Below are 27,697 nucleotides of genomic sequence, written 5' to 3'. Positions count from 1 at the left end.
ACTTACTTACTTACTTACTTTCTTACTCACTTTCTTTCTTACTTACTTTCTTTCTTACTTACTTACTTACTTTCTTACTTACTTACTTACTTTCTTACTTACTCACTTTCTTACTTACTTTCTTTCTTACTTACTTACTCACTTTCTTACTTACTTACTCACTTTCTTACTTACTCACTTTCTTACTTACTTACTTTCTTACTTACTCACTTTCTTACTTACTTACTTTCTTACTTGTGCATTTCATTTGTAAACCTTTTTTCTTTCTACTTTCAGGTTTAATGAAAATTTGAATCAACTGACCCATTGATATGACGTCGGTTTCAATGGTCACAGTGTATCTTTATGCACTTTTAATGTCCCTTTTCTTGTTCTGTTCATCGCTGCTCCATCACACCGCCTCTCCGGACGTAGCTCGACGAGGGCCCCCGCACTCTTCACCCGGGTGGATGCCGGGGGCCAAACGAAAACAGCTTCGGATCGCTGGAGGCCAAATCTGCCGCGCTTTGTTTACGACCCGCGGCCTCGCTTGGATCCGGGCGTGTCCGCCGCGGAGTGCCGGGCGGTTCCACCGAGAACTGGAGCCGCCCGCCTCGCGGGGGCACGGAGCAGGGCCAGGAACCAGACATCGCGCCGACAATCGCACCTAATTGGTTTTTGCCAGACGACGCCCGGTCAATGAAATGCATAATTAATTTGGCGTATTAACTATTCATTTCTCAAGGGACTCGTGCTGTGCTTTATTAGTGAACTGCATCATGCATATTCAAATTCTCTCCTGTCTTCCAAGTGCAATGTATGTGTGCGTGGGACGTGTACTTTAACATCAGCTGAACCAAACCAGAGCCCTTGAGCGTATTAATCACGCCGCGGCTGAAAGACGGAACAAAGAATGTAGCGTCGGTGCTTGAAGTCTAAATTATTTGATCATTATCTCACCTCGCCAAAGCGCTATTTGTCATTTCCTCGTGCTCCTACAATTTCACACGACCGCCTCTCGGCGACGCGAGAAGCCGTGGAACAGTCACTGATAAGTCGGTGCGACGCCATGTGTGGTTGCCGAAACTAAAAGCTGCTCTGAGAGGAGTTGACACCAACAACAACCAGACGTCATGACATCAGAACACCGGTGACATCATATAAAACAGTAAATAATATGACTTTCTTTCAAAGCCTCCCAAGAAATTAACTCTCGGCTCCTAAATTAAATGGTAAATTCTCCAAGCTCCAAAACGTGCGCTGCCGTACATTAAATGCCACAGAGCAATTTAGGACGAACTTAGGCCTGTTTTCCGGTAAAAACCCATGAAATTCTTGGAATTCCCTTTTCCAAGTAAAGGATTTGGGCCCCGACTTCAATGGAATGCAGCACGCATTAGTGAGGCCCTGCCGATTTGAAGGTCTTTAATCTTGACCCTGGAGATTTGTGTTGCATTTGCAAAGTCAAAGTCACTCTGGCACACACCCTCGCCAAACTAAAAAGGTATATTTTGGTAAGAATACAAATATCATACAAAAAGCCAATGCTAAGTGAAGCTTAAATTCCTTCAGGGACCTTGATCCACCCTCTTCCCACCAGTCTCTTCCACCCGGACCCCCTCAGACGCCGTCTTTGTCGAACTCGCACATGAAGTACATGGTGGGGTGGCACGCCACGTCGGTCCACTCCCCGGACGCCACCATCTCGGCGCAGTCCTCGTCGTCGTAGGCGTTGTTGGGCTCCCCCTTCCGCCACTTGCTGAAGGTGTTCATGGGCGAGCGGTCCACGTAGGTGAAGACGCCCTCGCGGTCCAGGTCGTTGACGCCGATGTAGACCCGGCTCAGGCCCGCCTCGGCCACGTACCCCGCCATGACGGCGTTGGCCGCCTCGTCGCGGGGCATGGCCAGGTGCCCTCCCCGGCCCCGGCAGAAGCGCTGGGCGTCGGAGTAGCGCTTCTCCTCCTTCACCAGTAGGTAGACCTTACCGTCCGCCTCCTTGACGCCGGCGACAGCTGCGGGGGAGGGCAGGGCTGAAAAATGAGCACTGGTATTTCTATTATTTTCACCACGATTTTCCGACAAAGTGCAGTTAAGTGGGGACGAATGCATGAAGGGAAGCAAGGATCTCCAGTGAATAAGGGAAGATGTGCAGCCGGACTGTCGTTTTTTCGGAATACAACCTCCAAAGGGGTGATCAGGTTCTGGTCTTGTATCACTCCGAAGGGAGTTTTTTCACGATAATGACCGTCTGGCTGCACCTTACTGCAGTAGTTACACAGCCACGTCCTAAACTTAACGAACACGTTGAGACGGAATCTTTATTTGATTTGAAATTATTTTATAAGTTAAGAGTTTGGGCTGGGAAAAAATGTTAACCAATTAACTGTTATTAATGTGAATATCCATATTCATCTCTTTGTCTTGCATTGTACTTCCTATGTCATGTCACAAGATGTCGCCACTAGTTGTGTTAGCAGTAGCATGTAGCAAGGGTCGGAATCCAGTATTCCACAGAGCCGCGTCATGAGATTTTACATCACACTTTTTTGCAACACGGGAACCAACTAGGAATCCTGATCAACCTTACCATTTTTAATAAACTTCAGCTCAGAGGACAGCTGGGCCACCAGTATGTCCATTTCTCCGATCATCTTTCGCAATGGCGTACACTCACACGAAACACCTATTTGGAAAAGACAAAAAAAAAAAAATGGGATGACTGCAGTGACCTCTTAAAGTTCCCTGTCTCATTTATAAACAGCCTACACAACTAGAAAGGCATATTTTCATTTTACCTGGCTCGCCATTCGGGCCCCGGGGACCTGGATCGCCCATATCTCCCTTCACACCTACAAAGGATAGCATTTAAATTTTGGATCAAACCTGGAAAATGCTGCGTGCATCTCTGATCGATTCAATGTCAATGTCAAGTGCAGGGTTGTTGCTTCTATTAACCTTTGAATCCACTCGGGCCCATCTTGCCGTAATGTCCCATGATGCCTTTATGTCCTTTAGGTCCAGGTTGGCCTGTTAAGTGGGAGAAAAGAAGGTTATTTTCACAGACTAAAGGTTACACAACCAATGCATTCAAACAAAGAGGCTCGGACGGTTGATTTCATTTTAAATCCGTCTCTAATTTGTGGCTCCGGTTCAACACCCTTCGGTCGGCTCTTTCGCCGGACGTTAGCAGGACGGGCTGAAGCGTAGGACTGATAAGACCGAGTGAGAACATTCTCCTCGTTAGACCCTTGAGTAAACACTGCAGTAGATTCTGGGCATCGTTTGTTTTCTGACCCCGTGCCCCCGAAACGTAAACACTCTGGACCTGTCTCCGGCACTGAGAGCTCGAATTCCACCTAAAAAAGTAAATGATGGAAATGAGCGCTTGTGTTGCAAGATCAAAATGGCAACGGTACAGTGATAATTCATGTAATTCACCACTTGCAGGCAGAACAGCAGCTCCTGCGGAGCAAGTTTAACTCCCAAAGTGAGAACTATTCGTACTGCAGTGATGAAAGCTTCGACCCTTTTTTGATTTTAACAATAAGTTCATTTGGTGTAACACGCGGGTCGCTTTGGTTCAGAGTTATGAACGGAATTTGCACAAGACTCCTTTCATTATGTCAAAATAATTTATTTTGATGGACTGTGAACGTGTAAATATCAGCAAACTCACATTCACATTGCTAAACCTCTTTTTTTCCTTCGACTAATTTAGCCCTTACTAATTATTTCCAGTTTGAGGATCCACTCGCTCGCCCACACTTTTAACCGGACTGACTCCAGACTCCCGACTCATTTAAAAGATTTGTTCGCTACGAACGAATCGTTTCGCGCGTCCCGCATCACCACTAGTAGGCCACAATAAGAAGCACAAGTTCTACATGCTTCTTACATTTTTTAGTGGTTAACAGGAGAGTTTTCTTCCTCTTCCTCTCAGATAGTCGTGCGCCGGGCGGATTATTTCATGGTAAGGCGTGGTGCCACGGTAGAATAAAGGACGGAAGACGCCGCGCTGGCTTGCAGCATAAGTAAGAACGCAAGTTCAAAATGGAGTAACACCTCCTCCTGTCACCACGATCTCCGTCAATTCAACTCCCCATTCTTCATATTTATTCATCGCTGAAATAGATCAATTATATTCTAAGGATTGACGGGACATTGTGATGGAAGTGCACATTAAATAAAAGATTTGACATTTGAAATAGGCCCGTATACCGATCTCCCCCAGGGGTCCGACTCTGCCCGGCCTCCCTGGAGATCCTTTCACGCCTTTCTCCCCCGGCTCGCCTTTCAAATCACGGGAAGAAAGACACGGAATAATGTGAAAACAGCTGCGCGTAAAAAGAGCCATGGTTATTCAGCGGGAACGGCGTGCCGCGTCGTGCCTTTGAGTCCGGGAACGAGGATCTGAATGGAGCACGGTTCTTCCGACGCGTGCTGGCCGTACGCCGGGGCCGCCAGCATCGAAGCCAGCGCCGAGATGAGCACCAAGGCGACCAGCGGCTCTGCTGCGCTCATGGTGGAACATGGAGGACGGGACCTGCGCTGGAGGGACGGAGACACAGCCACCTCAGTGTATAATACGTACACATTCTGCTTCAGTATGTGACCACGGGCGCTTCAGAACGACACGTTTTATCGTTTATGAGCCAAATATGGTGAAAAGTTAACTATCCCCCATGCACTTATCACTTATCTGTCAGAGATCACCAAGTTGTTTTTATTATTGTTGTTATTGTTACTATTTTATTGTTTGTAATGTATTACTTTCAAGCACTTTGAGTTTCATGTTGTATTAATATTGATATTAATAACATTATACGTTTTACTTGCTGAGAAAACATGATAGAAGGCAACAAGGCAGTTTGTCTTGCTGACACAAATGCAAAAATATAGATTGATAAAGATTATTTCCAAAGCACAAATCGAAGTCAAAAACCGGACACCACTGGAAATGCGTCAAAATATAGATCGTCAAATGTATATTATAGCTTTGGCACACAAATTGTGTTACAATGAGTAATCCTCTACATCTCTTGACTTCTTTGTAAATTTAAACATCAATATAGCGAATGACCACAGCCCCAGAATGCATGAAAAATTGCCATTATTGTGTTAGTTACATTTATAAATGGAGGGTGGCCTACCTTGTTTCCAGCCAGATGTTTCCACCAGAAAACACAGTTCATAAAGTTTCCACGGAGGGGTCTTTAGTGCTGCTCCCTCTCTCTCTCTCTCCCTCCTCTCAGCTCCCAGCCCCAAAAATGTGTGTGATAGGACATTTTATAAACAGTTTGTCAGATAAAGCTCCGAGCGGCGGGGCCTCAGATAATGAGAAAGTGAGTGACAGCAGAAGGACCTGATAAAGGCCCTAACTACGCACTAAGTACACTCTAAAGTCAACCAGATGTGTTAAAAAAAAAAGCATAAATTGTTTTTTTTTTAGTGTGTGTGTGTGTGTGTTCACAGTTCATTAAAAAATCTAATTTAATAAGAATGGATAATATCATTGTATTACATAGTGACACAATTTGTTTTCAATGATGTTTGATCGAATCAAAGCAATATTATGATAACTTTTATGCGTCTTATAATGTGATGCAATATTCAAATACTAAACATCCCAAAAATATTTTGATATATATCTATTTTTTTTTTTTTTTTAAGTTTGGAAACACCGGCTGTAGAGGATTTGTAGGATTTGTCCACATTTGGCCACTAGATAGAGCCAATGTGCACTACATGAGCTTCATGAATTTCAGCTGTTTGAGCTTTTGTTTTGTGCGACAAAAATAAAGGTGAGACGTTCCCACGTTTCCCTTCGACGCGGAGACGTTTTAAATGCCTTATTTGCGCTGTTGTAAAAAAAATAAAAATAAAAATGTACAAAACTTTAGAAGACCACACTTTGCACATTCTGCGCGGTCCATTGTCGGTCCATGCTTCATTATTTAGGACATGGCTCGGGCTCGGACACCGCTTCATGCCATATGCCATCAAAAGCTGTGAGTAATAAATGTCCCGTCAGTGTTTTACGCGCTGTCGTCCTGCGCAGGGAACCAGATCCAGCGGGTCAGGTATCCTAATTAGATTTACAATCGCAGGAGCTGGCCCTCCGGCGCCGGGTCGGGTGTCTCCTCAAAGGTAATCCCAAAAAAAAAGTTTAGAGTTTCCAGTCCCTCAACTATTCATGATGCCTGGTGGCCGCGTTCGTTGCCCTGCTTCCATTTCAAGCGGCCCGAAAAGACGCGGGTCTGTGCCGTCAGCGCTGGGACCAGAGGAGGAGGGCATTGCGGCTTCATAATATAAAATAATAATAATAATAATAATAATTGTCAGAGTCAGGATTTAATTGCGCACTTCTGAGAACGGATCAGCGTGGTGGAAGCAGGCGGAGTTCTGAGATCAACTACAAGGATTCCAAAGATGGACACAGAATTCTGACTCCTTTTTTTTTTTTTTTTCCCCCTCAGAATTCCAATTGACAACAGCGGTAAACGTTATTCACGTAGACCTACGCAGGCGACAGATGTCGCTCAAATTGTTTCGCATAAATTGGAATAAAAATGTAAGGAACACAGAAGATTACACGTTCAATGGCAATCGAGTTGGACGTTAAAAACAAACAAACAAACAAACAAAGAAGTAAATAAACAAATAAATGAATGGATGAATGAACACACGAGTGAATGAACGAATGATGAATTAATCAATGAATACATATACAAAAAAATACATAAATGACATAAATGACATTCATTCATTCGGTCATTCAGACCGAATGAATGAATGGATGAACGAACGAACGAACGAACGAACCAACAAATAAATAAACAAATAAATAGTTAATACAATTTGTAATAATAAAGTAGTAGTTAGAATAACGTATAATACAATAAATACAATTATAATCTTTAGAAAAACAAACAAACAAAAAATATATATATATATCTATTCCCTCCATCTCCGTCGTGGCAAGGCGCTCCTCGCTGTGACGTCACCGCCCGTCCGGGGCTCCAGTCCTCTCAGACCGATCAGCCCGCACCGCGCACCGCGCTGCACCGGGAGGAGACCGAGAGAGGAGCCGCCGGGACCCCGACCTCCGCCCTCCACCCTCCACCCTACACCACACGCATGAGGAAGGATTGCGCGTAACCGCGTGAATCCGCTCCCAAAACTGTGTAAGTGATCGCATTTTCCCGTGAACTCCCTAAAGTTGTTTCGGCAGCGAACAGCCATTGTCTCCAGCAGCGGATTGAACCCTGTAGTGTTCTACTTTTACAGTATGGAAATTAAATGAACGCTATTTTCCCGTGGACACTGTTTAGAGTGTGTTTAAAATAGTAAAGTGTGTAGTTTTACTAAGGAAGTGCGCTATACTGTAGCCTGGTTTATTTATAAGGCTTATTTATAATAAGGCTTATTTATAAGGCTAATTTATAATAAGGCTTATTTATAAGGCTAATATATAAGGCTTGGTGTGATACTGTGCTATACTAACTGTTATTTCATGGCATGTTACATTAAATGTTCATATTACTGTTGACATTTTATTAATCGACTGATAAACTCTTCCTCACCACATATTTCAGAAAATCTACAAATACTTTTAATAACTTAATAACTTCTTATCGCCACTTTAAGGTGTTCTTGTCTATGTTCTGGGTACTCAATTTTAATTCTACTCTCTATATCCTGCCTGCAAGCAGCCATGATAGTTCCCATATCCTTTTGGCTGGTAAGGAACAGGAAAGAGCCAGGGGTGTGTGTACTGTGTACACTGGTTTTTTTTTTTGTTTTCGTTTTTTTTAACTGTATGCCCCAGGATACAGGATGTGTGCATGTAAGGTTTATATTAAATAATCGTGTTTATTTTTACGGCCTTCTCTGACTTGGCTTTGTGGCCGCTTACCAAAGCATAATTTTGTTAAGCCCTGATCTCGGTTCAACAAGTTGGACAGAGCGTCTCACCTCCCCGCTGGATTAGGGTCAAACACTAAGAGGATTGCAGAGCGGAGTCAGAGGTTCCCAGGCTCAAACTGGTCCCATCATCCAGGCTTTTAGTGTCCGCCTCACTTCCTGGTTAGAGACACAACAGAAAATTGTACTGATAGGAAACAAACTTTGACCTCGCCATTATGTCGCTCGCACAGAAAACAAGTTTGAGTTTGATGCAGAATCTGCATTCAACTTGGGCCTTTTCCGCAGCTCTCGCAGGCTAGACATTGACATTGTTGTTAGTTGTTCTAAAATAACTGAATGACAGTTGAAACAACACGGTTAAAATGGACGATTCTTCATGCATATTAATGAGATTATTTCCTGGTCATACCATGAACCCATGTAACTAGGTTATGCTGCACATTGCAGCGGGACGAGACAGAAAGTTTCCGCATTCAAAGACTCCTCAGCCTTGAGCTCACACTAAGGGACTACACATTGGATTTTGCAAGTTATTTTGCAAACATTGAATAGTCCAGGACTCCAGCGATGTCCATTTTGAATTTAAAAGTTTTCACCCTTTGAAAATCACAGTCACCCAGCGGCTGTAACATTTTATACGCCGTATGCTTTTTACTTTCATACGACGCCACAGTTTAGTTTATGAGGTGTGGGAATGAGGAGCAAAGTGGGTCAAAACTCCACGTGGCGCTTCCCAGCCCCCGGCCTGCTTATCAGTGTCATGGAATCACGCTGCCCCACACTGTCCTTGACTCAGTGTGCTGTGCAGTCTCTCAGTCTGCAGGATAGTTCCAGACTGGGAGAGACCGGGTGCCCTGTCTGCGTTTTGGAGAACACTCCCTGAGTCTTCGTCACAGTCCTGTCTGCTCTACCAGGAGGCTTCAACACAGCAAGTCGCACAGCTCAGATGTAGTCTTGCAGTTTGGGGATACTGTACCTTACGACACTACATTAGACGACACTATACTTCACTACACTACAGTATACTATACTACACTACACTATGCTACAAAACACTGCACTACATTACACTATACTACACTATGCTACAATACACTGCACTACACTACACTGCACTACATTACACTATACTACACTATGCTACAATACACTGCACTACATTACACTATTCTACACTACACTACACTTTACTACACTACACTATACACTACACTAAGCTTCACTACACTGCACTACATTACACTATACTATACTACACTACACTATGCTACACTGCACTATACAGTACACTACACTATACTACACTACACTTCACTACATTACACTATACTACACTACACTACACTATACTACACTACACTCTACAGTACACCACGCTATAATACACTACATTACACTATACTACACTACACTATACACTACACTACACTATACACTACACTATGCTACACTACACTGTATTCCATTACATGATACTACACTACACTACACTACACTATACTACACTACACTATACACTACACTATGCTACACTACACTGCACTCTACACTACACTATACTCTACACTACGCTATAATACACTACACTACACTATACTACACCACACTAGACTATACTACATTATACTACACTACACTACACTATACTACACTGCAATGCACTATATACTACATTACACCAGACTATACTACGCTATACTACACTATTCTACATTATACTATACTACATTTCACTACACTACACTACACTATACTATATTACACTATACAGGTCCTCTTCACTTAACAACCGAGTTCCGTTCCAAGGACCAGGTCGCTAAGCGAATTCGTCAATTAGCGTGGACCCCTGTTATTTCACAGTAAGGGGCGTAGCGATTGCGAACGCTAGTGTTGTGAATATGAACACTACACACTACACTATACACGACACTACGCTACATTACACTGCACTACATTACACTATACTACACTACACTACATTATGCTGCATTACAATACACTATACTACACTACCCTATACACTACACTATACTACACTACACTGCACTACATTATACTATAGTACACTACACTACATTAAACAATACTATTTATTTATTTTATATAGATTTATTTTATCTATAGATTTATTTTATCTATAGATCTATAGAAAATAAATGTTATGGGTTTTTCTGCACCAAAGTCAGATTGTTGATGTTTTAAATCCAAACCAGATACTTAAAGGTCCTTAAACACTTTGTATGTGCTGTTAAATACAAGATTATTTGTGAGAATTGGTGTTAAAACTTGTTTTATTAGTTGAAGTGAACAGAGCCCGGTGTTAATATGGAGGCTCTAATGCATCATGATGTGTTCAAGTCATGTGGGGAAAGTTAGAGTTAGAGTGACTTGTTCTGAGGAAAGTGAAGATGGAAACTATTAGTAATGTTTTTACAAACGTGGCAGTTTGTTTTCACACTAAATGCTTTGTTTTGCACTACAATACACTTTATTACACTACACTACATTAGACAGTACTGCGCTATACAGTATTATACTACACCATTATTTGCTACACTAAACTACACTACAATACACTACACTATACTACATTACACTATACTATGCTACACTATGCTATGCAACACTACACTACATGTCACTACATTAGACTATACTACACTACAAAGTACTATACTATACCATTAATTTCTTCACTACACCACATGACACAACACTACACTATACGACACTATAATAAACTACACTACACTACGCCACACTATACCATACTACACCACACTATACTACACTACACTACACTACACTACACTGCACTGTGCTACACTACTCTGCTATACACTACACTATACAACACTATACTACACTACACTACACTACACTACGCTACACTATATTACACTACACTACATTAGACTATACTACACTACAAAGTACTATACGATACCATTATTTTCTACACTACACCACACAACACAACACTACACTACATTACACTTCACTACATTAGACTATACTACACTACAAAGTACTAAACTATACCATTATTTTCTACACTACACCACATGACACAACACTACACTACATGTCACCACATTAGACTATACTACACTACAAAGTACTATACTATACCATTATTTTCTACACTACTCCACATGACACAACACTACACTACACTACACTATATCAGACTATACTACACTACACTAACAGTGCTATACTATACGATTATGTTCTACAATACACTACACTACATTATACTGCACTATACTATACTAACAGTGCTATACTATACAATTATTTTCTACAATACACTACACAACATTATACTGCACTATACTGTACTAACAGTGCTATACTATACGATTATTTTCTACAATACACTACACTACATTATACTGCACTATACTATACTTCAGTACGCAACACTGTTGGCACAGTGTTGTGTACTGTAGTATAGTTATGCTATACAATACTATACAATGCTATACTACACTATACTATACTACATTATAGCATTCTATACTACACTACACTAAACTACACTACAATACACTATTATACTATACTAGACTATACTGTACTGTACTGTATTGTACTATACTATACTATACTATATTATACTATACTATACTACTCAGTTTTGTTTTTTTTGCATTCATAACCCTCTCCATTCCTCTTAAAACTCATTGATAAGATAAACTGTAAATTCTGAACAAAGCACTGATACTGTATCTGCTATCAGCTCAGGATTTATCGCTTCCTATCAATGACTCTGTTTTCATAGTCTATCATTTATGAATATTAAGGAATATAAGGAAGCTTCCGACAAAAGGTTCGGCAGATATCAGCTCAGTTTTGCAACAAGAAACAATAAAAGTTTGACAGACACAAGCAACCGTTCACTAGTGGCCTCTGTTTAATCCAGGAAGAAGTAGATGCTTTATTGTTCCTACAAAGCTCAATCCAATGTCGCGAATAATTGAGCAAAACTATTTTCCATGTCTATCAGACCATTTCCGACTGTACTTGTTGTGTTCATATATAGTTTTAATAACATTTCATGTTATTGGAAGGTTCTATAAATTATATTTAATTTGTATTTTTAGGTTTAACAGTGCCTTCCTGAAGTTGCTATTTTCTGTAGCCCTTATATCAGAATCTCTTACATCAAAGATCCACACTATGACATTATAGCACCGTCCTGCTGCATTGGATTTAATTATACCCCTTATTGTTATTGGTATCAATTTTAGTAAAGTAACATACACTATTTTATTTGTTAGATATAGTGCTGTTTACTTTTCATTTAAATTGATACATTTTGTATGTATTTTTTGTTTATTATATTGCAATTTTATATTTTATTTATTATATTACTTCATTATTATTTGCTATTATTGGGGGCCTCTCTCGTGACGTGTCTATCTGCTCCGGGCTTGTTACGTCTTGCCCACTCTCTACAATAAAGTGGTGTGTTTGCAACATCTCTGCCCGTGTCTCTGTGACAGAGGGCCCTGAAAACGTCACTCAGGTGGCGGGTGGCGGGCGGAACTGCCACAACTGCAATACTGACATTTTTATGTATCGATCCATCCCTCTGTCTGTCTGTCTGTCTGTCTGTCTGTCTGTCTGTCTGTCCGTCTGTCTGTCGTATTGTAAACAAGATGTCATCAATTAAAGTATTAGATTACAATTGTTATCAAGGTGTTTCCTCAGCTCTAAGATACAGTAGCATTGACGACATGTCTAATCTGAGATGATAAAAGTAATATAATATATCATACTGTGTGTACAGAAACTTGAAAACTGTGGCAATATGCAATAACCCTAAAAAAAAAAGGTGACAACAGACAGTAAACCTCTGGATCAACAATTCACTCAAAATTGTGAATTCAGAAATCCTGAGCAGACCTACAGTATATCTTCCACATTTTTCACTTCCTATATATTCCGTCTCCCCGTTCTCGCTTCCTGTCTTCCCCCTCTCTCGCTCGGCTCCCTCCCTCCCTCCCTCCGCCCTCAGGACCCCAGTGTGACCCCTCCACCTGGACCGCAGCCATGGAGGATGGGAAGCCGGTGTGGGCGCCCCACCCCACCGACGGGTTCCAGCCGGGCACCATCGTGGACATCGGAGCCGACTCGCTCACCATAGAACCGCTCAATCAGAGGGGCAAGGTGGGCACGTACACACACACACACACACACACACACACACACACACACACACACACACACACACACACACACACACACACACACACACATTTGGATATTATGAGGACATGTAAATATCCTCATAATATCCAAATGTCCTGATAATACTGTTTTGGATGTACTGGTGGAAATTCATGCGGACACACACACACACACACACACACACACACACAAGAAGACACAGATACAGGTATAGGGGATTTATAGAGTTTTTGAGAAAAAAACGTGATTATTTGGGATTACGTCCATTTAAAAAATAATTTCATTCACATTCGACCTTTTGGAGTAAATCAAAAGATGCATAAAATATTTTAAAACATATTTACATTTTTTAAAGATAGTAGCAAAATGTAAAAACAGCATTAATAGGACATTCAGATTATGAGGACACAAAATTTATCATAATCTGATGGTCCTATTAATGCTGTTAAAAATGAATACATATATACATATAAATATATATATATATATATTTTTTTGTGTATATATATATGTATATGTATTTAAGATGCGTAAATAATACAATTTATAAACATAAATATATTATAAATAATATCATTTTTTATATATTCTTAAAACAGCATTAATAGGACATTAGGATTATGAGGACACCTTGCTGGCGGCTATTCAGGCATTTATACACACATACATTGTTTCGCTAGGCTCCTGTCCTGTCAGTGCATTAGTGTCTGTATTCTTACCACAACAACGAGATCTAAAGACAGCGTGACAGTATAAGATTCATGTGGATATGAGCACGGCTGCTGAAAACGCCACTTCAGAGCAGAAAGGACGTGAGGGCAGCGTCGGTAAAAGCTGTGAAACGTGAGAAGGCACACGCACGTAGAGCGACAATGAAGAGCATGAATAAATGAGGGGAGCAGCAGGAGCGTGGTAGAGTTTCCTGGAGAGAGACAGAGAGAGAGAGAGAGAGAGAGAGAGATGGAGAGGGGGAGGAGGACACACCTGTCGCACCTCCGCCGGGACCAACCTGCAGCTCTTTATTTTTAATGTCCTCATTATGCTGTACGGTCCGCTTTCACACTACAAACCCTTCCAAGTGTTTCGATTAATAATGTGTAAGAAAGAAGTAAGGCACCGAAACTTCATTTTTCTCCTGTGAAATTCTAACTTTTGCTGGAGGGGCCGATAATATCTCATAACACGTGATTTCAAACACCACAGAAGAACATCTTAATAACATCCATAAACAAAACTGTATGGACGCCGTTCCTCAAGTTGGATCCTAAAGACTTTTAGGACTCTGTTTTTCTTCCTCCGCACCAATACACGGAAAGCGGAGCTTTGAAGGATCTCCGCCCTGGGAGGCCTTTCCCGAAAGCTGGGCTCCCAGTTCCTAAAACGCCCTTTTCATGCGGGCGTGTGGGGCCAACATGCAGAGAAAATGCGACGTTTTCCAAAATATCTGTGTACGTGCTGATCCTGATTTTGCGTCCATTGTGCGGGATGAAAAGGCTCAGTGAGCTTCTCATTAAGGCCTCATCTCCGGACCCTCGGCCCGGGACGCCGCGTTTCTCCCACGCTCGTTATTTGGGTTCGGAGACGTAATGCATGAGCCGCAGCGGCAGAAGAAGAAAACAAAGGCCGTTCTGTTTCGCACTCGTTTTGTCGGTTTTTCCGAAGAGGAGACCACGCCCCACGAGCTCGGAAAAAATTGCATCCACACCCTGACGCATGAAGTTAGAGAGAGGGGGGAAAAGAGAGGGGGTCAGAAACGAAAAAGAAAAAAACTGGTGAAATAACTGTAATCTGATGGATGGATGGAGGGATAGATAGAGAGATAGATAGAGAGATAGATAGATAGATAGATAGATAGATAGATAGATAGATAGATAGATAGATAGATAGATAGATAGATAGATAGATAGATAGATAGATAGATAGATAGATAGAAAGATAGATAGAGAGATAGATAGATAGATAGATAGATAGATAGATAGATAGATAGATAGATAGATAGATAGATAGATAGATAGATAGATAGATAGATAGAAAGATAGATAGAGAGATAGATAGATAGATAGATAGATAGATAGATAGATAGATAGATAGATAGATAGATAGATAGATAGATAGATAGATAGATAGATAGATAGATAGATAGATAGATAGAAATAGAACATAATTAGCAATATGCAACAAACCTAAAAAATAACTAAATAATATATAATAATATACTTCAATATGTACAATAAACTATAGACAAGAAAAATAAGCCCTAAAATAAACAATTAATTACTAAAAAAATCGCCAATACAAAAAAATACTAACAATACACAATCAAATTAACCTAGAAATGAACAATAAGCAAAAAAAATAGCGCAAAATACAAATACAAGATTAAGAATAAGCAAGAAAAACAAATCAAAAAATGAACAATAAACAACAACAATAACGCTAAAAATAAACATCAAACAACAAAAAGAAACCTAAAAATAAACACAGTGCCTTGTTGCAGTCCTGATGTCTCATGGTCTTTTCACTAAGCAGAGCAGTAATTGCTCTGGGATGCTTTGAGCCGTGCGGCTGGAGTGGAGGGGGGGACGAGGGCTAATTTTATTTTTTTATTTTTGCGTCGTACAGCGACTTGATTAACTCCCAGAAGAATTGCTCCAGAGACAAAACCACATGAGTCTCCTTCCCAGTAGAGTATGTGTGTGTGTGTGTGTGTACGTGTGTGTGTGTGTGTGTGTGTGTGTGTGTGTGTGTGTGTGTGTGTGCATGTGTGTTGCTCAGATCCTGTTGCTCTACCAACTAATAATTTATGCTCACAGCTTGTTCCTTCACTGTTTTTTCCCTGAACTAAGATGATACAGACTGATTCAGCTGCACAAACACATCGTCCTGTTCTTTAAATGGTGTTAATGATTCATTAATGAATGCTTATGGATCAGTGGTTTGTTTTCAGTTTTTTGGCCTATATGCTCTGTCAAATATGAAAATATTTCACTGTGGAGGAATATAATAAAGAAAAAGCTTAAATAAGTATATATATTTATAGAGATATGTAGATATATATACAGTATATATATATATATATATATATAAACACTCTGATATAATGTTTTAATTTCACCCATGTTATGTTGTATAGATTGCTCCGAAATCCCTGAAAACTTTCTCTCATGTTTCATCTTCTAGAACTTTCTGGCTCCCATGAGCCAGGTTTTCCCAGCGGAGGACGATGTCAATAAACACGTTGAAGACAACTGTGAGTTCACTTTGATTTTTGTTAATACAACGTTTTATTCCATCCCAGTGTTTTGTGAATGTCTGAGGAAGTTGCAAGTGGTACCACAGTAGAATGTATCTTGGGTGGAATATGCCTTTAAATATATGATTGTGATGCCCGGGATCTGGGCCCCGGGATCAGGGTTGCTCTGACGAGCAACTGGCTGTACGCCTGTTGCTCGTCAGAGCAATCAACGGGCAACAGGTAAATCACCCATCCACACACACACACACACACACACACACACACACACACACACACACACACACACACACACACACACACACACGTGTAGAGCCTCTGTCATGACATGTGTCCATCTGCTCCCGACTTGTTACATGTTGCCCACTCTCCACAATAAACCGGTGGATGTTAAGACTCACAACAAGGGTCAACTTTTCAAGAGATGTTTCGTGACCACGGTTGAATGTATTTTGTATTTTGGGTGCAACGTCCCTTTAAACATTATGTGTTTTGTCCCCTAGGTTCCTTAATGTACTTGAACGAAGCGACCCTACTGAACAACGTCAGAGTTCGCTACAGCAAAGACCACATCTACGTACGTAAACCCATTATTATTATTATTATTATTATTATTATTATTATTATTATTATTATTATTATTATTATTATTATTATTTTATTTTATTTCAATTTTTTTGTATTAGCATTATTATTATTATTATTTTTATTTATTATTATTATTATTTTTTTTTTATTAACCTTTGCTGTCAGCATGCTGGGCATACAACACAGAGTATTTGTGCCATTGCATCTAGGACAGAGTTAATCTGCAAATGGAGTTCAAGTTCTCAACCTGCAATGCAACTCTTTATTAAATCTTAAATCATCAAGAACTGCTGCAGTAACTCTGTCCTGTGGACGACCTGGAGGATGACAAGATGTTGTTTTTGGTTATAAAGAACCACCACCAACTCCCCTCTTTGGAGAACTATTTTACCATGTTTGGGTCTATAAACAACTGATCACTACTCCAAGAGGGGGAGAATCACCACGGGTGAGACAACAAAACATAGAAACAAACAACATTTACACAAAAACATAAACATTGGACGACAACATGTATTGAAAAACAGTGAATCAGGTCCAGGAAAACTGGAACTACAACTTGTGACGTGGCCTCTTCCTGTCATAGTTATGGCAGCAAATGAGGGAGGAAAGGAGAGGAAAGCAACCAGGTGTGTGTGTGTGTGTGTGTGTGTGTGTGCGTGTGTGTGTGTGTGTGTGTGTGTGTCTGTGTGTATAAGATGTCCACCTGTGAGTGTATCCCTCCCTCGCATCCCTCCTGTCCCGCAGACCCTGGTCCGATGGAGTGTTGTTCAGAGTAGGATTGGTGTGCCAGTGTATGTGTTCTAAGCTAATGAGTGGGATTAAAAATTTTGGGACGGACGAGAAGCACGCTTGGGCAGGAGCGTGACCCCACCGCATCCCCACCTACCCCCCAAAAAATATATTATTATTATTATTATCATTATTATTTGTCGTGGTGTGTTCCGGCCCAGGGCCAGGAAATGGGAGGGGGGAGACAGTCGGAGGCAGAAAAAGCGCCGTTAGGTGTGTATTTTATTTCAGAGTCCAACAAACTGGGCACGTGGGCCGAAAGGGAAAAGAAAAGCTGGTAGAGGGAAAACACGCCAAGAAGGGAAAGACGAGTCCACTCGTTCGTCTCTCATCCCTCGTTCCCAAGCTACCTGCTAGAGGTGGGAGAGAGAATACGAGGCAGCCTGACCCGTTATTATGAGGGCGCTGTGGAATGCTCCATTCCGATTGGTCGATAGCGTCAATCGGCCGTCAGTTATTTCTGAATAATGTTCACGGATCTGTAAATAATGAACGCTTCTCCCCGCCCGTATTCACATCCTTCCTCCTATCCCTCCGCCGACCAGCAAGTGGCGATATCTTGTGGCGCTACATAGAAACAACAATGGCAGACTTGAAGAGATGGATGCGGATATGTCCAATTTAACACGTACACTTCATAATCACATTAATGACACTAAATTGGTTTGTCAGATGTAGAGTGATGTTTTTTTGTAAGACAAATAGATAGCAATTTTTCTCAGCGGAAGCTCTTAAACTAGGTATACTAGTAAATAAAATAATTTCAAATCTATATTCCATCTCAATGTATTATTTTATTTAGTAAGTAGCAGGATAATGTGGCGCCAGGCTATCATTATCGTGAAATAACCCCTTCAAAGTGATACAAGAAGATCACCCTGTCCGTGGATATTTTGCAGCAATAACTGGCCCGGCTGCGAGCGTCTAATTCACACAGCACCGCAAACGATGAAATGCACCGCTGACTGTGCTGCCACGCAGATAGTGTCTCAGTGCGCCGGTGCTACAGTATTTGCATGTATTTAAAAGAGGTGTTATTCATACATTCTGTGCAAAATTGGCCCCTTCTATGCAGATGAGCCTCATTGCAAAAAACGGCCAATTCACACTTGCACTCACATCCACGCGCAGTTAGAGTGACGCTGTTACCGTCTGCAGAGAGCTGGTGGTAACTGCGCAGACAAACGTAAAAATTTCAAGAAGGCAGCGGTGTGCGATCGTCTCCAGAGAGCTGCTGCAACTGAGGCGCATTCATAAGCAGTGTCACGCCCAGATCTGTGATCCAGTGATCCGTAAACGATATGTTGACATGATGATTGTAACTTAGCGGAACGCGCAGGAGCCCGTGGTTTTTTTCAAAATGCACTCCGAAAGCAGCTTGTTGAATCTTTGAAATAATGTTTTTACAAGTAAGGCGTTGCAAACGTTGACAAAAACGGTTCTGTAACTCCTATTAAACTCCAAAGATATCGAAAAAACAACTAAAAGTTATAGGGAATAGTAATATATGAATTGTGTGGGAAGAGTTTTATTATAGATTTGCTCAGACTATTTTAATGTCACTGCATGTTTCTCCCCTCTGTGCGTCCATCAGGATTTGGAAATTGAAGCCCAATTCATGGTGTTATTAGCGGCCACAATCTATTTCTTTGTGATTTGGCCCCTGCACGTTTTCGACCTCTTCGATTTATTTCTTTTTCGTCACAGACGTATGTGGCCAACATTTTGATCGCAGTGAACCCGTACTACGACATCCCCAAACTGTACAACGCAGAGACCATGAGGTCGTACCGGGGGAGGTCCCTGGGAACGCTGCCGCCTCACGTCTACGCCATCGGTGAGTAATAATCAATAATCAATTGACAAAACCCCTCAGAGGACAATCAAGGACAAAACACAAAAACCCATTGAATTCATGTGCTGTGACATGACAGCGCACATCAGTTATTTGAGAGCAACATGGTCAACACTTAATAATAATAATAATAATAATAATAATCATAATAAGTATTATGATTATTATGATTATTATGATTATTATAGTAAAAATAAATAAATGAACAAGAATGGTCTCACTGGGTCAAAACTGAATTGAATCTGTCTCGGTATTAATGATTACCAGCACAATCAATTAATCTGTTTTTAATTTGAACCTTTTCCCTCCTCTCTCTCTCTCTCTCTCTCTCTCTCTCTCAGCGGACAAGGCCTACCGGGACATGAAGGTCCTGACCATGAGTCAGTCCATCATAGTTTCTGGAGAATCTGGGGCTGGGAAGACGGAAAACACCAAGTTTATCCTCAGGTCTGAACCTCCGCGATCACATCCAAACCGCAAGCTACATTTATTCATTTCGCAAATGTTTATAAATACACGGGCGCTCATTCCAATCCCTCTGCAGATACATCACCACATCCTATGGAACCGGGCAGGACATCGACGAGAGAATCGTGGAAGGTAGCAAGTCAAATATGTGTCTTCGATTTCTTTTTTTTACTTTGCTGCCTACAATGAGATATTGGTTATTTTGGCTCTTCTCACGTTCTGCTCCGTGTTGAATCTCAGCGAATCCTCTCCTGGAGGCTTTTGGAAACGCCAAAACCGTCCGCAACAACAACAGCAGCCGCTTTGGGAAGTTTGTGGAAATCCACTTCAATGAGAAGGTGACGGTGCGAGAAGGAAAGTGTGAGGAGTGTGCGGAGGTTTCAAGTTCCAAATTGCTTCCACTGAAACGCTCTTATCTCGAGTCGATTCTGAACAGCGCTGATGAATAGTGTTTCGTTGAACAAGTTAAAGTGACTAAACAACCAGGCGAAAGTGACTCAAACTAAGTAAAAAAGGAAATATACAAATGTAAGAAATATTTACAAAAATTAAGGAAAATCTACTAAAATGAGGAAAAGTAAAGAAAATTCAGAAAAAATTTCAGAAAAAATGGAAAAGTAAACAGATAGATTAAAAAATGGGAAAAAATAGGAAAGGTGCAATGTTGATGGAAGCGTAAACATCCAGGTACAGTCGATGTTTGAATGGTGGATGTCTAGATCTAGGTAGATCCATGACCCAAGACTGAATTTGAGTAAAACAATGTTTTCCTCAAATGCATTTTGTTTGTTTTGTTTTTGTTTTATTGTTCGTACTTGATCGTCTCGCGCTGAAGTACTTTGAGTTGCATGTTGTGTATGAAAGATGCTGAGCTCATGACATTTATTATTATCATGGTCTCATCTACTACTGTGTGTGTGTGTGTGTGTGTGTGTGTGTGTGTGTGTGTGTGTGTGTGTGTGTGTGTGTGTGTGTGTGTGTGTGTGTGTGTGTGTGTCTTTTTTCCCAGAATGCCGTGGTGGGGGGCTTCGTGTCCCACTACCTGCTGGAGAAGTCTAGGATCTGCATGCAGAGCAAGGAGGAGAGGAACTACCACATCTTCTACCGACTGTGTGCCGGGGCGTCGGAGGAAACCAAGAAGAGGCTCCACCTGGACTCACCTCATAGCTTCAGGGTACGTGGCTCCAAGGACCCCTCCAGCACCCTTACCAGACCCTAACAGGACCCCTCCACGACCCTTCCAAGATCTGTCCCATACCTTTTCAAGACCCTTCCAACAGTCTTCCAAGGCCATTCCCAGACCCTTCCAGGAACCCTCCAAGACTCTTCCAAGACCTTTCCCAGTCCGTTCCTAGACCCTTACAAGACTCTTAAAAGACCCTTCCCAGACCCTTCCAGGACCCCTCCAAGACCCTTCCTAGACCCTTCCAAGATCCTTCCTGCACCTTTAATAAAAATGTGCAATATGCAATACAACTAAAAAATTACTGAAAAATAAAAATAGCAATATACAGTAACCTACAATTAACGATTAACAATAAAGATAAACAAAAACAATTTAATAATTTGAAAAAATCTATAAACATGACAAATTTAGCATAAGAGTGATAATGGCTAACCTGCACGTAAAGAAAATTCAAACCACATTGATACACAACACACAAGTGAACATGAATTATTTACATATCCTGTCTTTCCTTCGTTACTGTCTCGTTTTGTTTCCCTAAATTATGCTTCTTAGGTTAGTGTCCAAGAGTTGGCAATTCCACAGACGTCCACTAGATGTCATAGTAGCGTATTATATTAGGATTATTATTATTATAAGGAAAGCAGCTTTTTTAATACAGCCCTACTGTAAGTCAAGTCCAATAAAGCAAAAGTCAAAGCAACACATCATAGAATTCAGTGTCATGGGATTTTTAATATCACCTTAATAAGAGCCATGAGAATACACATTTGTTTATATGTGTCTCTACTAAACAAGAAGCGTTTCTGGTTGTTTATAACAATGTTGTGATTGTTGTTGTTGTTGTTGTTGTTGTTGTTGTTGTTGTTGTGGATCCCTGAGGTGATGCTCACATCAACAGAGGCAATTAGAGCACATGGAGAAAAAACAAAACAATATTAAACCCCCTCGAGGTTACTGGGACAAGAGGAAAAAAATTGTGATGCCTATAATTAATTGTGAGAATATTAATTATGTTTTTGTGTTGTTGTTGTTGTTGTTGTTGTTGTTGTTATTTTTCTAGTATCTGAATCGAGGATGCACCAGATTCTTTGCCAACAAGGACTCTGATAAACAGATCATGCAGAACCGCAAAAGTCCAGAGGTAATGTCACGTTTTCGTATTAATCCCACTAACCTAGTAATTTCCCCCTGGGATTTGAAAGTATTTCTGATTCTGATTCTGATTGTAATTCTGAACCCTTAGATTTTTTTTTAATTCATTTTTGTATTTTTTATTTTCATAAATAATTTGTATCATTCTTGTATTTTTTTTTCTTTATTATTAATATTTGTAATCTAAGAGATTTCCCCTCCCTTATTGAGAGAATATATAGTATAATATCAAGTTAAGCAGAGCAAAAAATTATACTACCACTACTAATAATACTAATGATAAATTTGATAAACACAAAAAAAATAGTTCCACTTAGAAATATGGCTTTCATTGGTAAAACCTATACTGTATATTTTTAGGTTTTCTCAACTTAAAAGCTTGAATGACTTGAAACCCAAGAAATATATATGTTTCTCAAATTAATGCAAGTTGAGACGAAGGTCCACGTATACAAGGATAAGAATAAAGGACTGTGTTTTGTATTCATCACAGAATTTTTGGGGATATAAATAAAAAAATCGGAAATCGTAAATAAATGTTGCAAAGTTAAGTTGAGGAGAAGAATGAGCCAACGATTATAATTGAAATTAGGTAGAAAAGGTAAAATCCAAGCCAGCGATTCATGAACAAGATGTTGTCCTGGTTGCGTTTCTTTTAAGCAGACAAATTAGTTCATCTCTGTGTATTTGATGAATAATGTAAGATATGAACCTGCAGGAGAACTGTAATTACCGCTAAATAATTAGGCTGACATCTTGGCTCCTAGAATCCTAGAGGATGTATTACCGATCCATCCACATCGCCACTATTTCCTTCTGATAGGAGAATGTCAGATAGGATGCTGATCGAGCTTTAAAGAACATCATTTAGGAGTGGAGATTCATTTTTTGAAGAATTTTAGTATCGTTTTGTTTTTTTTTTGCCTGAAGGGTTAGGAACATTCAGACATCTCACTCAAGCAGTCTTTTTTTTCTCTTTATCTCTTAAATGGCTAAAACTATAGGGCTGGGCGATATTTGACAAAATCAAATATCACGGTATTTCATGTGTATTGTACGTATTTGAGAAACAACCATAATCATAATGTGGATATTATAGCTGAGAATGTAGAGGCATTGATTAGAACATCTAGGTCTATAAATGTCATTACTTTACTGAAATCCTGTCTTAAAGACAATATTTTAATATATTACGATATTACAATAACATCGCCATATTACGATAACATCGCCATATTACAATAATATTGTGATATAGCAGAATACCCTGAATATCCCCCCAAAGGATTAATAATAATTGTAATTATTGTATTTTATGAAGTCGATTTGGAACAACTGCTAAATGACGTAATGTAATATAATGCTATCTTATTTTATCTTATAACCAATGAACAGGCGATATCTCGTCTCATATCACAATACCGATATGTTAACGATATATCGCCCAACACTAATGGTGGGTTTCCTCCTTTTTGCTTTATTTGACTGGAAATTTTTGAATGTGCTTCAGTGATAACATTACAACAAGATAATAACAGAAATGCTCTCATCGTGTGTGATGTGATGGAAACTAGACTTGCGTGTGACTTTAATCTGTATGTTAATAATCATCTTCCTGCCACGCCCCGTCCGTGTTGGATAGGACGACAAGGTGATTCCTCCTTTATCTGCCGGGATTTACTGTCACTGCTCTCTGCTCTTTGTACTGTAATAACCCCAATGTAAACACTGAGACGCTCAGGCTTTACATGCTGCTGTTTGTAGAACAAACATGAAGTGGGGTGTGCTTGCTTCCTGTTCACCTGCATGGGCTTGTGTCTGCTTTGGACTTCTGTTTGTGTCACAAAATATAAAATACAAAGAGGGGTCTTTCTTAATAGAGGGCTGCACAGTTATATTCCTGCACAGATATACAATAATGCACAGTTAACCGTGTGATATTATGTATAACAGCTTCCTACTGTTAATAATGGTAAAGCGATGGTATGAAATCTGTCGGACAGAATACCCCTCGGGGTGCCTGTGGGTCCTTAAAAAACTCTCAAAAGTTCAGTTTTACGAGTGTTTTACAAGGCCTTAAATGTCATTTGTCTGAAATTTGAATTTATGCAGTCTAGTTCATTACCTTCCCTGTTTCTACCTAATACTGATCTCGAGCTTTATGGCCATATGAGAGGTGATTTGTCCAGACATCTCTCTTAAATGTTTTTTAAAACTTGTTAAAAGGTAAAGAAAAAAGTATAAAATTCAACTCTCGGCTACCTGCGGACACCCTGACGCAGTTTTATTTTGTAAATCGTTAAGATGTCCTCATGAAGCAGTTTTAGCTTCTTCAATCACTGAGAACCGAACAGCATTATTGTGCTGTTTGGTTGGGTCTGGTTTGGGTAAACCACCATTAACGATCATGATTGAGTCGTCTGTGAAACTGTGCAGCCCTCATTATGTCACTGTATCAAACCCAGTTAACAATTAATGGTATTAAATTTATAAATGAGAAAACACACCAGTTTAGGGTAGATAACTCCACACAAAATGGAAGTTTGTAAATCATTCAGTGACATTCTTTATTGAATGCCAAGCCTTTCTGCTTTTAAAAACTCTTAAAAATAAAGGCTGAGGCTTCAGATAAGGAGCCATCTTTTCATCGCACAGCAAACTTGGGACATTTGGGAGAAAGCTACTGTGGCTTTTGGATAGTGGCCGCGTTCAGTGTGTGAAGGTGGTGGCGACTCAACTAAAGAGGCAACAATCGCAATTGATGTCACTTTTGGGTTATTTCCTGTCTTAGGTATGTCAGTCAATGGAACATCTGCTTCAGTTGAGTGTGGGGTGCCAACCAGATGCGCTCAAAAGTCATTTGCAGCCTCAATTCCAGAAATCTCATTGTTTATTGAGTGAATCTCGCCTTGAAACATTTCCAAATGGAGTTCCCCTTTCTCCATCATCTCCATCACCTCCACCAGCATCAGAAGGCTGGCGCGCTGAAGGACCCTTTACTCGACGACAAGGGCGACTTCGAGCGCATGGTCGTGGCCATGAAGAAAATCGGTCTGGACGACACTGAGAAGCTGAACCTCTTCAGGGTCGTGGCCGGCGTGCTTCACCTGGGCAACATCGACTTCGAGGAGACGGGAAGCAGTTCAGGTGGGAGACAGCTTCGTATGGTCTTTAGAAAATATATATGTTTATGAAATGACACTTTTTTAAGGTTGGATATAAGACTTCCCAAAGATGGGCAGTCTTTTACAAAGTGACTGATGGGCCACACCTGCCATGTGGTCATCTCATCTCACTCCTCAAATCTGTGATGGTATTAGTCAAATGAGGTACATGTGGCTGGGACAGGCTCTATATTTGTGAAATGACCTGAACTTGGCCTGAACCACGGCATATATGGTCTATGGTTCTTTTTTGGTCTATGGTTCGCTCTTTGCCTAAAATTCTTTCTTGACCGAGGGCTTTCTCTTGACCTCAGGTTCTCTCTTGACCTAGGGTTCTTTCTTGGCCAAAGTTCTCTCTTGGCCTAAGGTTCTCTCTTGACCAAGGGTTCTCTCTTGGCCCAGGGTTCTTGCGAGGCCTGAGGTTCACTCTTGACCTAGGGTTCTCTCTTGACCTAGGGTTTTCTCTTGATCAAGGGTTCTACCTTGATTCTTGGCCTAAGGTTCTCTCTTGACCAAGGGTTCTCTCTTGGCCTAAGGTTCTCTCTTGGCCTAGGGTTCGCTCTTGGCCTAAGGTTCTCTCTTCTTTTAGGGTTCTTTCTAGGCCAAAGGTTCTCTCTTAGCCCAAGGTTCTCTCTTGAGCAAGGGTTCTCTCTTGGCCTAAGGTTCTCTCTTCTTTTAGGGTTCTTTCTAGGCCAAAGGTTCTCTCTTAGCCCAAGGTTCTCTCTTGACCCAAGGTTCTCTCTTAGCCTAAGGTTCTCTCTTGAGCAAGGGTTCTCTCTTGATCTAAGGTTCTCTCTTAGCTTAAGGTTCTCTCTTGAGCAAGGGTTCTCTCTTGACCTAAGGTTCTCTCTTGGCCAAAGGTTCTCTTTTGACCTATGGTTCTCTGTTGGCTTAGGTTTCTCTCTTGACATAGGGTTCTCTCTTGGCCTAAGCTTCTCTTTTGGCCGAGGTTTCTCTCTTGACCTCGGGTTCTCTCTTGACCCAGTGTTTGCTCTGGACCTAGGGTTCTTTCTTGGCCTAACATTCTTTCTTCGCCGGAGGTTCTTTCTTTGCTTACGGTTCTCTCTTGGCCTAAGGTTCTCTTAATCTGATTATCAGTAAAGGATTAGCTCATTTCACAGATAATTCCAAATAAATATTTAAGGGTTGGCTATATGATTTTTTAGTCTAGGCTTTTCGACAGGGGTGTCATAGTTAAATATCCACTGGATATCTTAAATCAAACACATGACGGAAGCAACGCACACAGCCTTTGTTGTTAAGTTCCAATTGGCTAAAAGTACGATCAGTTTGGGAGGATTTCGTTTTCTTGAGGGAAACAATGAACAATGTAGGATGTTAGGACACTGTCTTAAAATTGAGATAAAGCAAATGAGACATACAAAAGGAAAAATCTACTGTCGTTGGTGTTTTTAAGTGGGTAACATACTGGTTGTAGATTATAGGGGTAGTTTTATTAACTTATTAGCTGATGGTTAATTATCGATTAGTTATTATGACGGTTAAAGTTAAAACAAACACTCATGCCCTTTTTTTCTAAATGAATGTGTTTTGATGATTCAATGTTGTTGAATTTCCTACTCCGCGCCCTTCCCTCCTTTCTTACTCATTCACTTTAATTTCTCTCTCTATCACCCTCTTTCCAGTCATTTTATGGCTCTTCTATTATCATGCCCACGTTGTTCCTCCTCTACAGGGTTCATTAAAAGCTGTCATCTCCAGATGCTTTATGTCCTATTTTCCCTGTAATGGATGTCGGAGGTCTTCTCCTCTTCTTCTCTTATTCCTCTCCTCTTTTTTTCCTCCTGTGATTCTGGGAGCTAAGGGAGATGTCACCTTCTCCCTCGATGGCCATGGGGCATGTTGAACTAGAGGAGTGAACGTGATTAAAAAAAGGGTTTCTGATTGAAAGCACATAGAAGCACCAGCTCACTGTTTAGAATTAAAATTACTTTCAAAGTTGTTAAATGTTTGTAGTTAGATTCGATTAGATTAGATGCTTTATTCATCCCTGACACAAATAGCGATCGCAATGAAGTAATAAAAATACAAAATACAAAAACAATTGCCCTGTACAAAAAATTTAACTTAAAAAATCGAAAGAAGTGGCAAAAATATATATAAATAAACAG

At 40.5% G+C, this 27,697-nt stretch overlaps 2 protein-coding genes across 2 annotated transcripts in view; one reads left to right on the top strand and one right to left on the bottom strand.

Annotated features, from left to right (window-relative positions):
- Positions 1-1,599: 1,599 nt before the first annotated feature.
- colec11 (collectin sub-family member 11) lies at positions 1,600-4,500 on the bottom strand (the record flags this gene model as incomplete). The annotated part of the gene is made up of 6 exons (XM_080011999.1): positions 1,600-1,991; positions 2,567-2,662; positions 2,775-2,828; positions 2,935-3,006; positions 4,198-4,269; positions 4,368-4,500. 6 exons carry the CDS (start codon positions 4,498-4,500, stop codon positions 1,600-1,602), a joined length of 819 nt encoding a protein of 272 aa, XP_079868125.1.
- Positions 4,501-7,048: 2,548 nt separating this feature from the next.
- Positions 7,049-27,697, top strand: part of myo6b (myosin VIb) — a 60,010-nt gene continuing 39,361 nt past the window's right edge. The window contains exons 1-11 of the mRNA XM_080012495.1: positions 7,049-7,163; positions 12,932-13,083; positions 16,285-16,354; positions 16,861-16,934; positions 19,445-19,574; positions 19,934-20,039; positions 20,137-20,192; positions 20,301-20,398; positions 21,070-21,234; positions 22,310-22,390; positions 25,368-25,548. Of these exons, the coding sequence (XP_079868621.1) occupies positions 12,967-13,083; positions 16,285-16,354; positions 16,861-16,934; positions 19,445-19,574; positions 19,934-20,039; positions 20,137-20,192; positions 20,301-20,398; positions 21,070-21,234; positions 22,310-22,390; positions 25,368-25,548 (1,078 nt within the window). The 5' untranslated portion in view covers positions 7,049-7,163; positions 12,932-12,966. The remainder of the gene's footprint in view (positions 7,164-12,931; positions 13,084-16,284; positions 16,355-16,860; positions 16,935-19,444; positions 19,575-19,933; positions 20,040-20,136; positions 20,193-20,300; positions 20,399-21,069; positions 21,235-22,309; positions 22,391-25,367; positions 25,549-27,697) is intronic.

The sequence above is a fragment of the Zeus faber genome (assembly GCF_960531495.2).
Source record: "Zeus faber genome assembly, chromosome: 13".
In the NCBI taxonomy this organism is placed as follows: Eukaryota; Metazoa; Chordata; class Actinopteri; order Zeiformes; family Zeidae; genus Zeus; species Zeus faber.
Note: the sequence above shows the minus strand (reverse complement) of the source record. Positions and strands in the feature narration are given on the sequence as shown.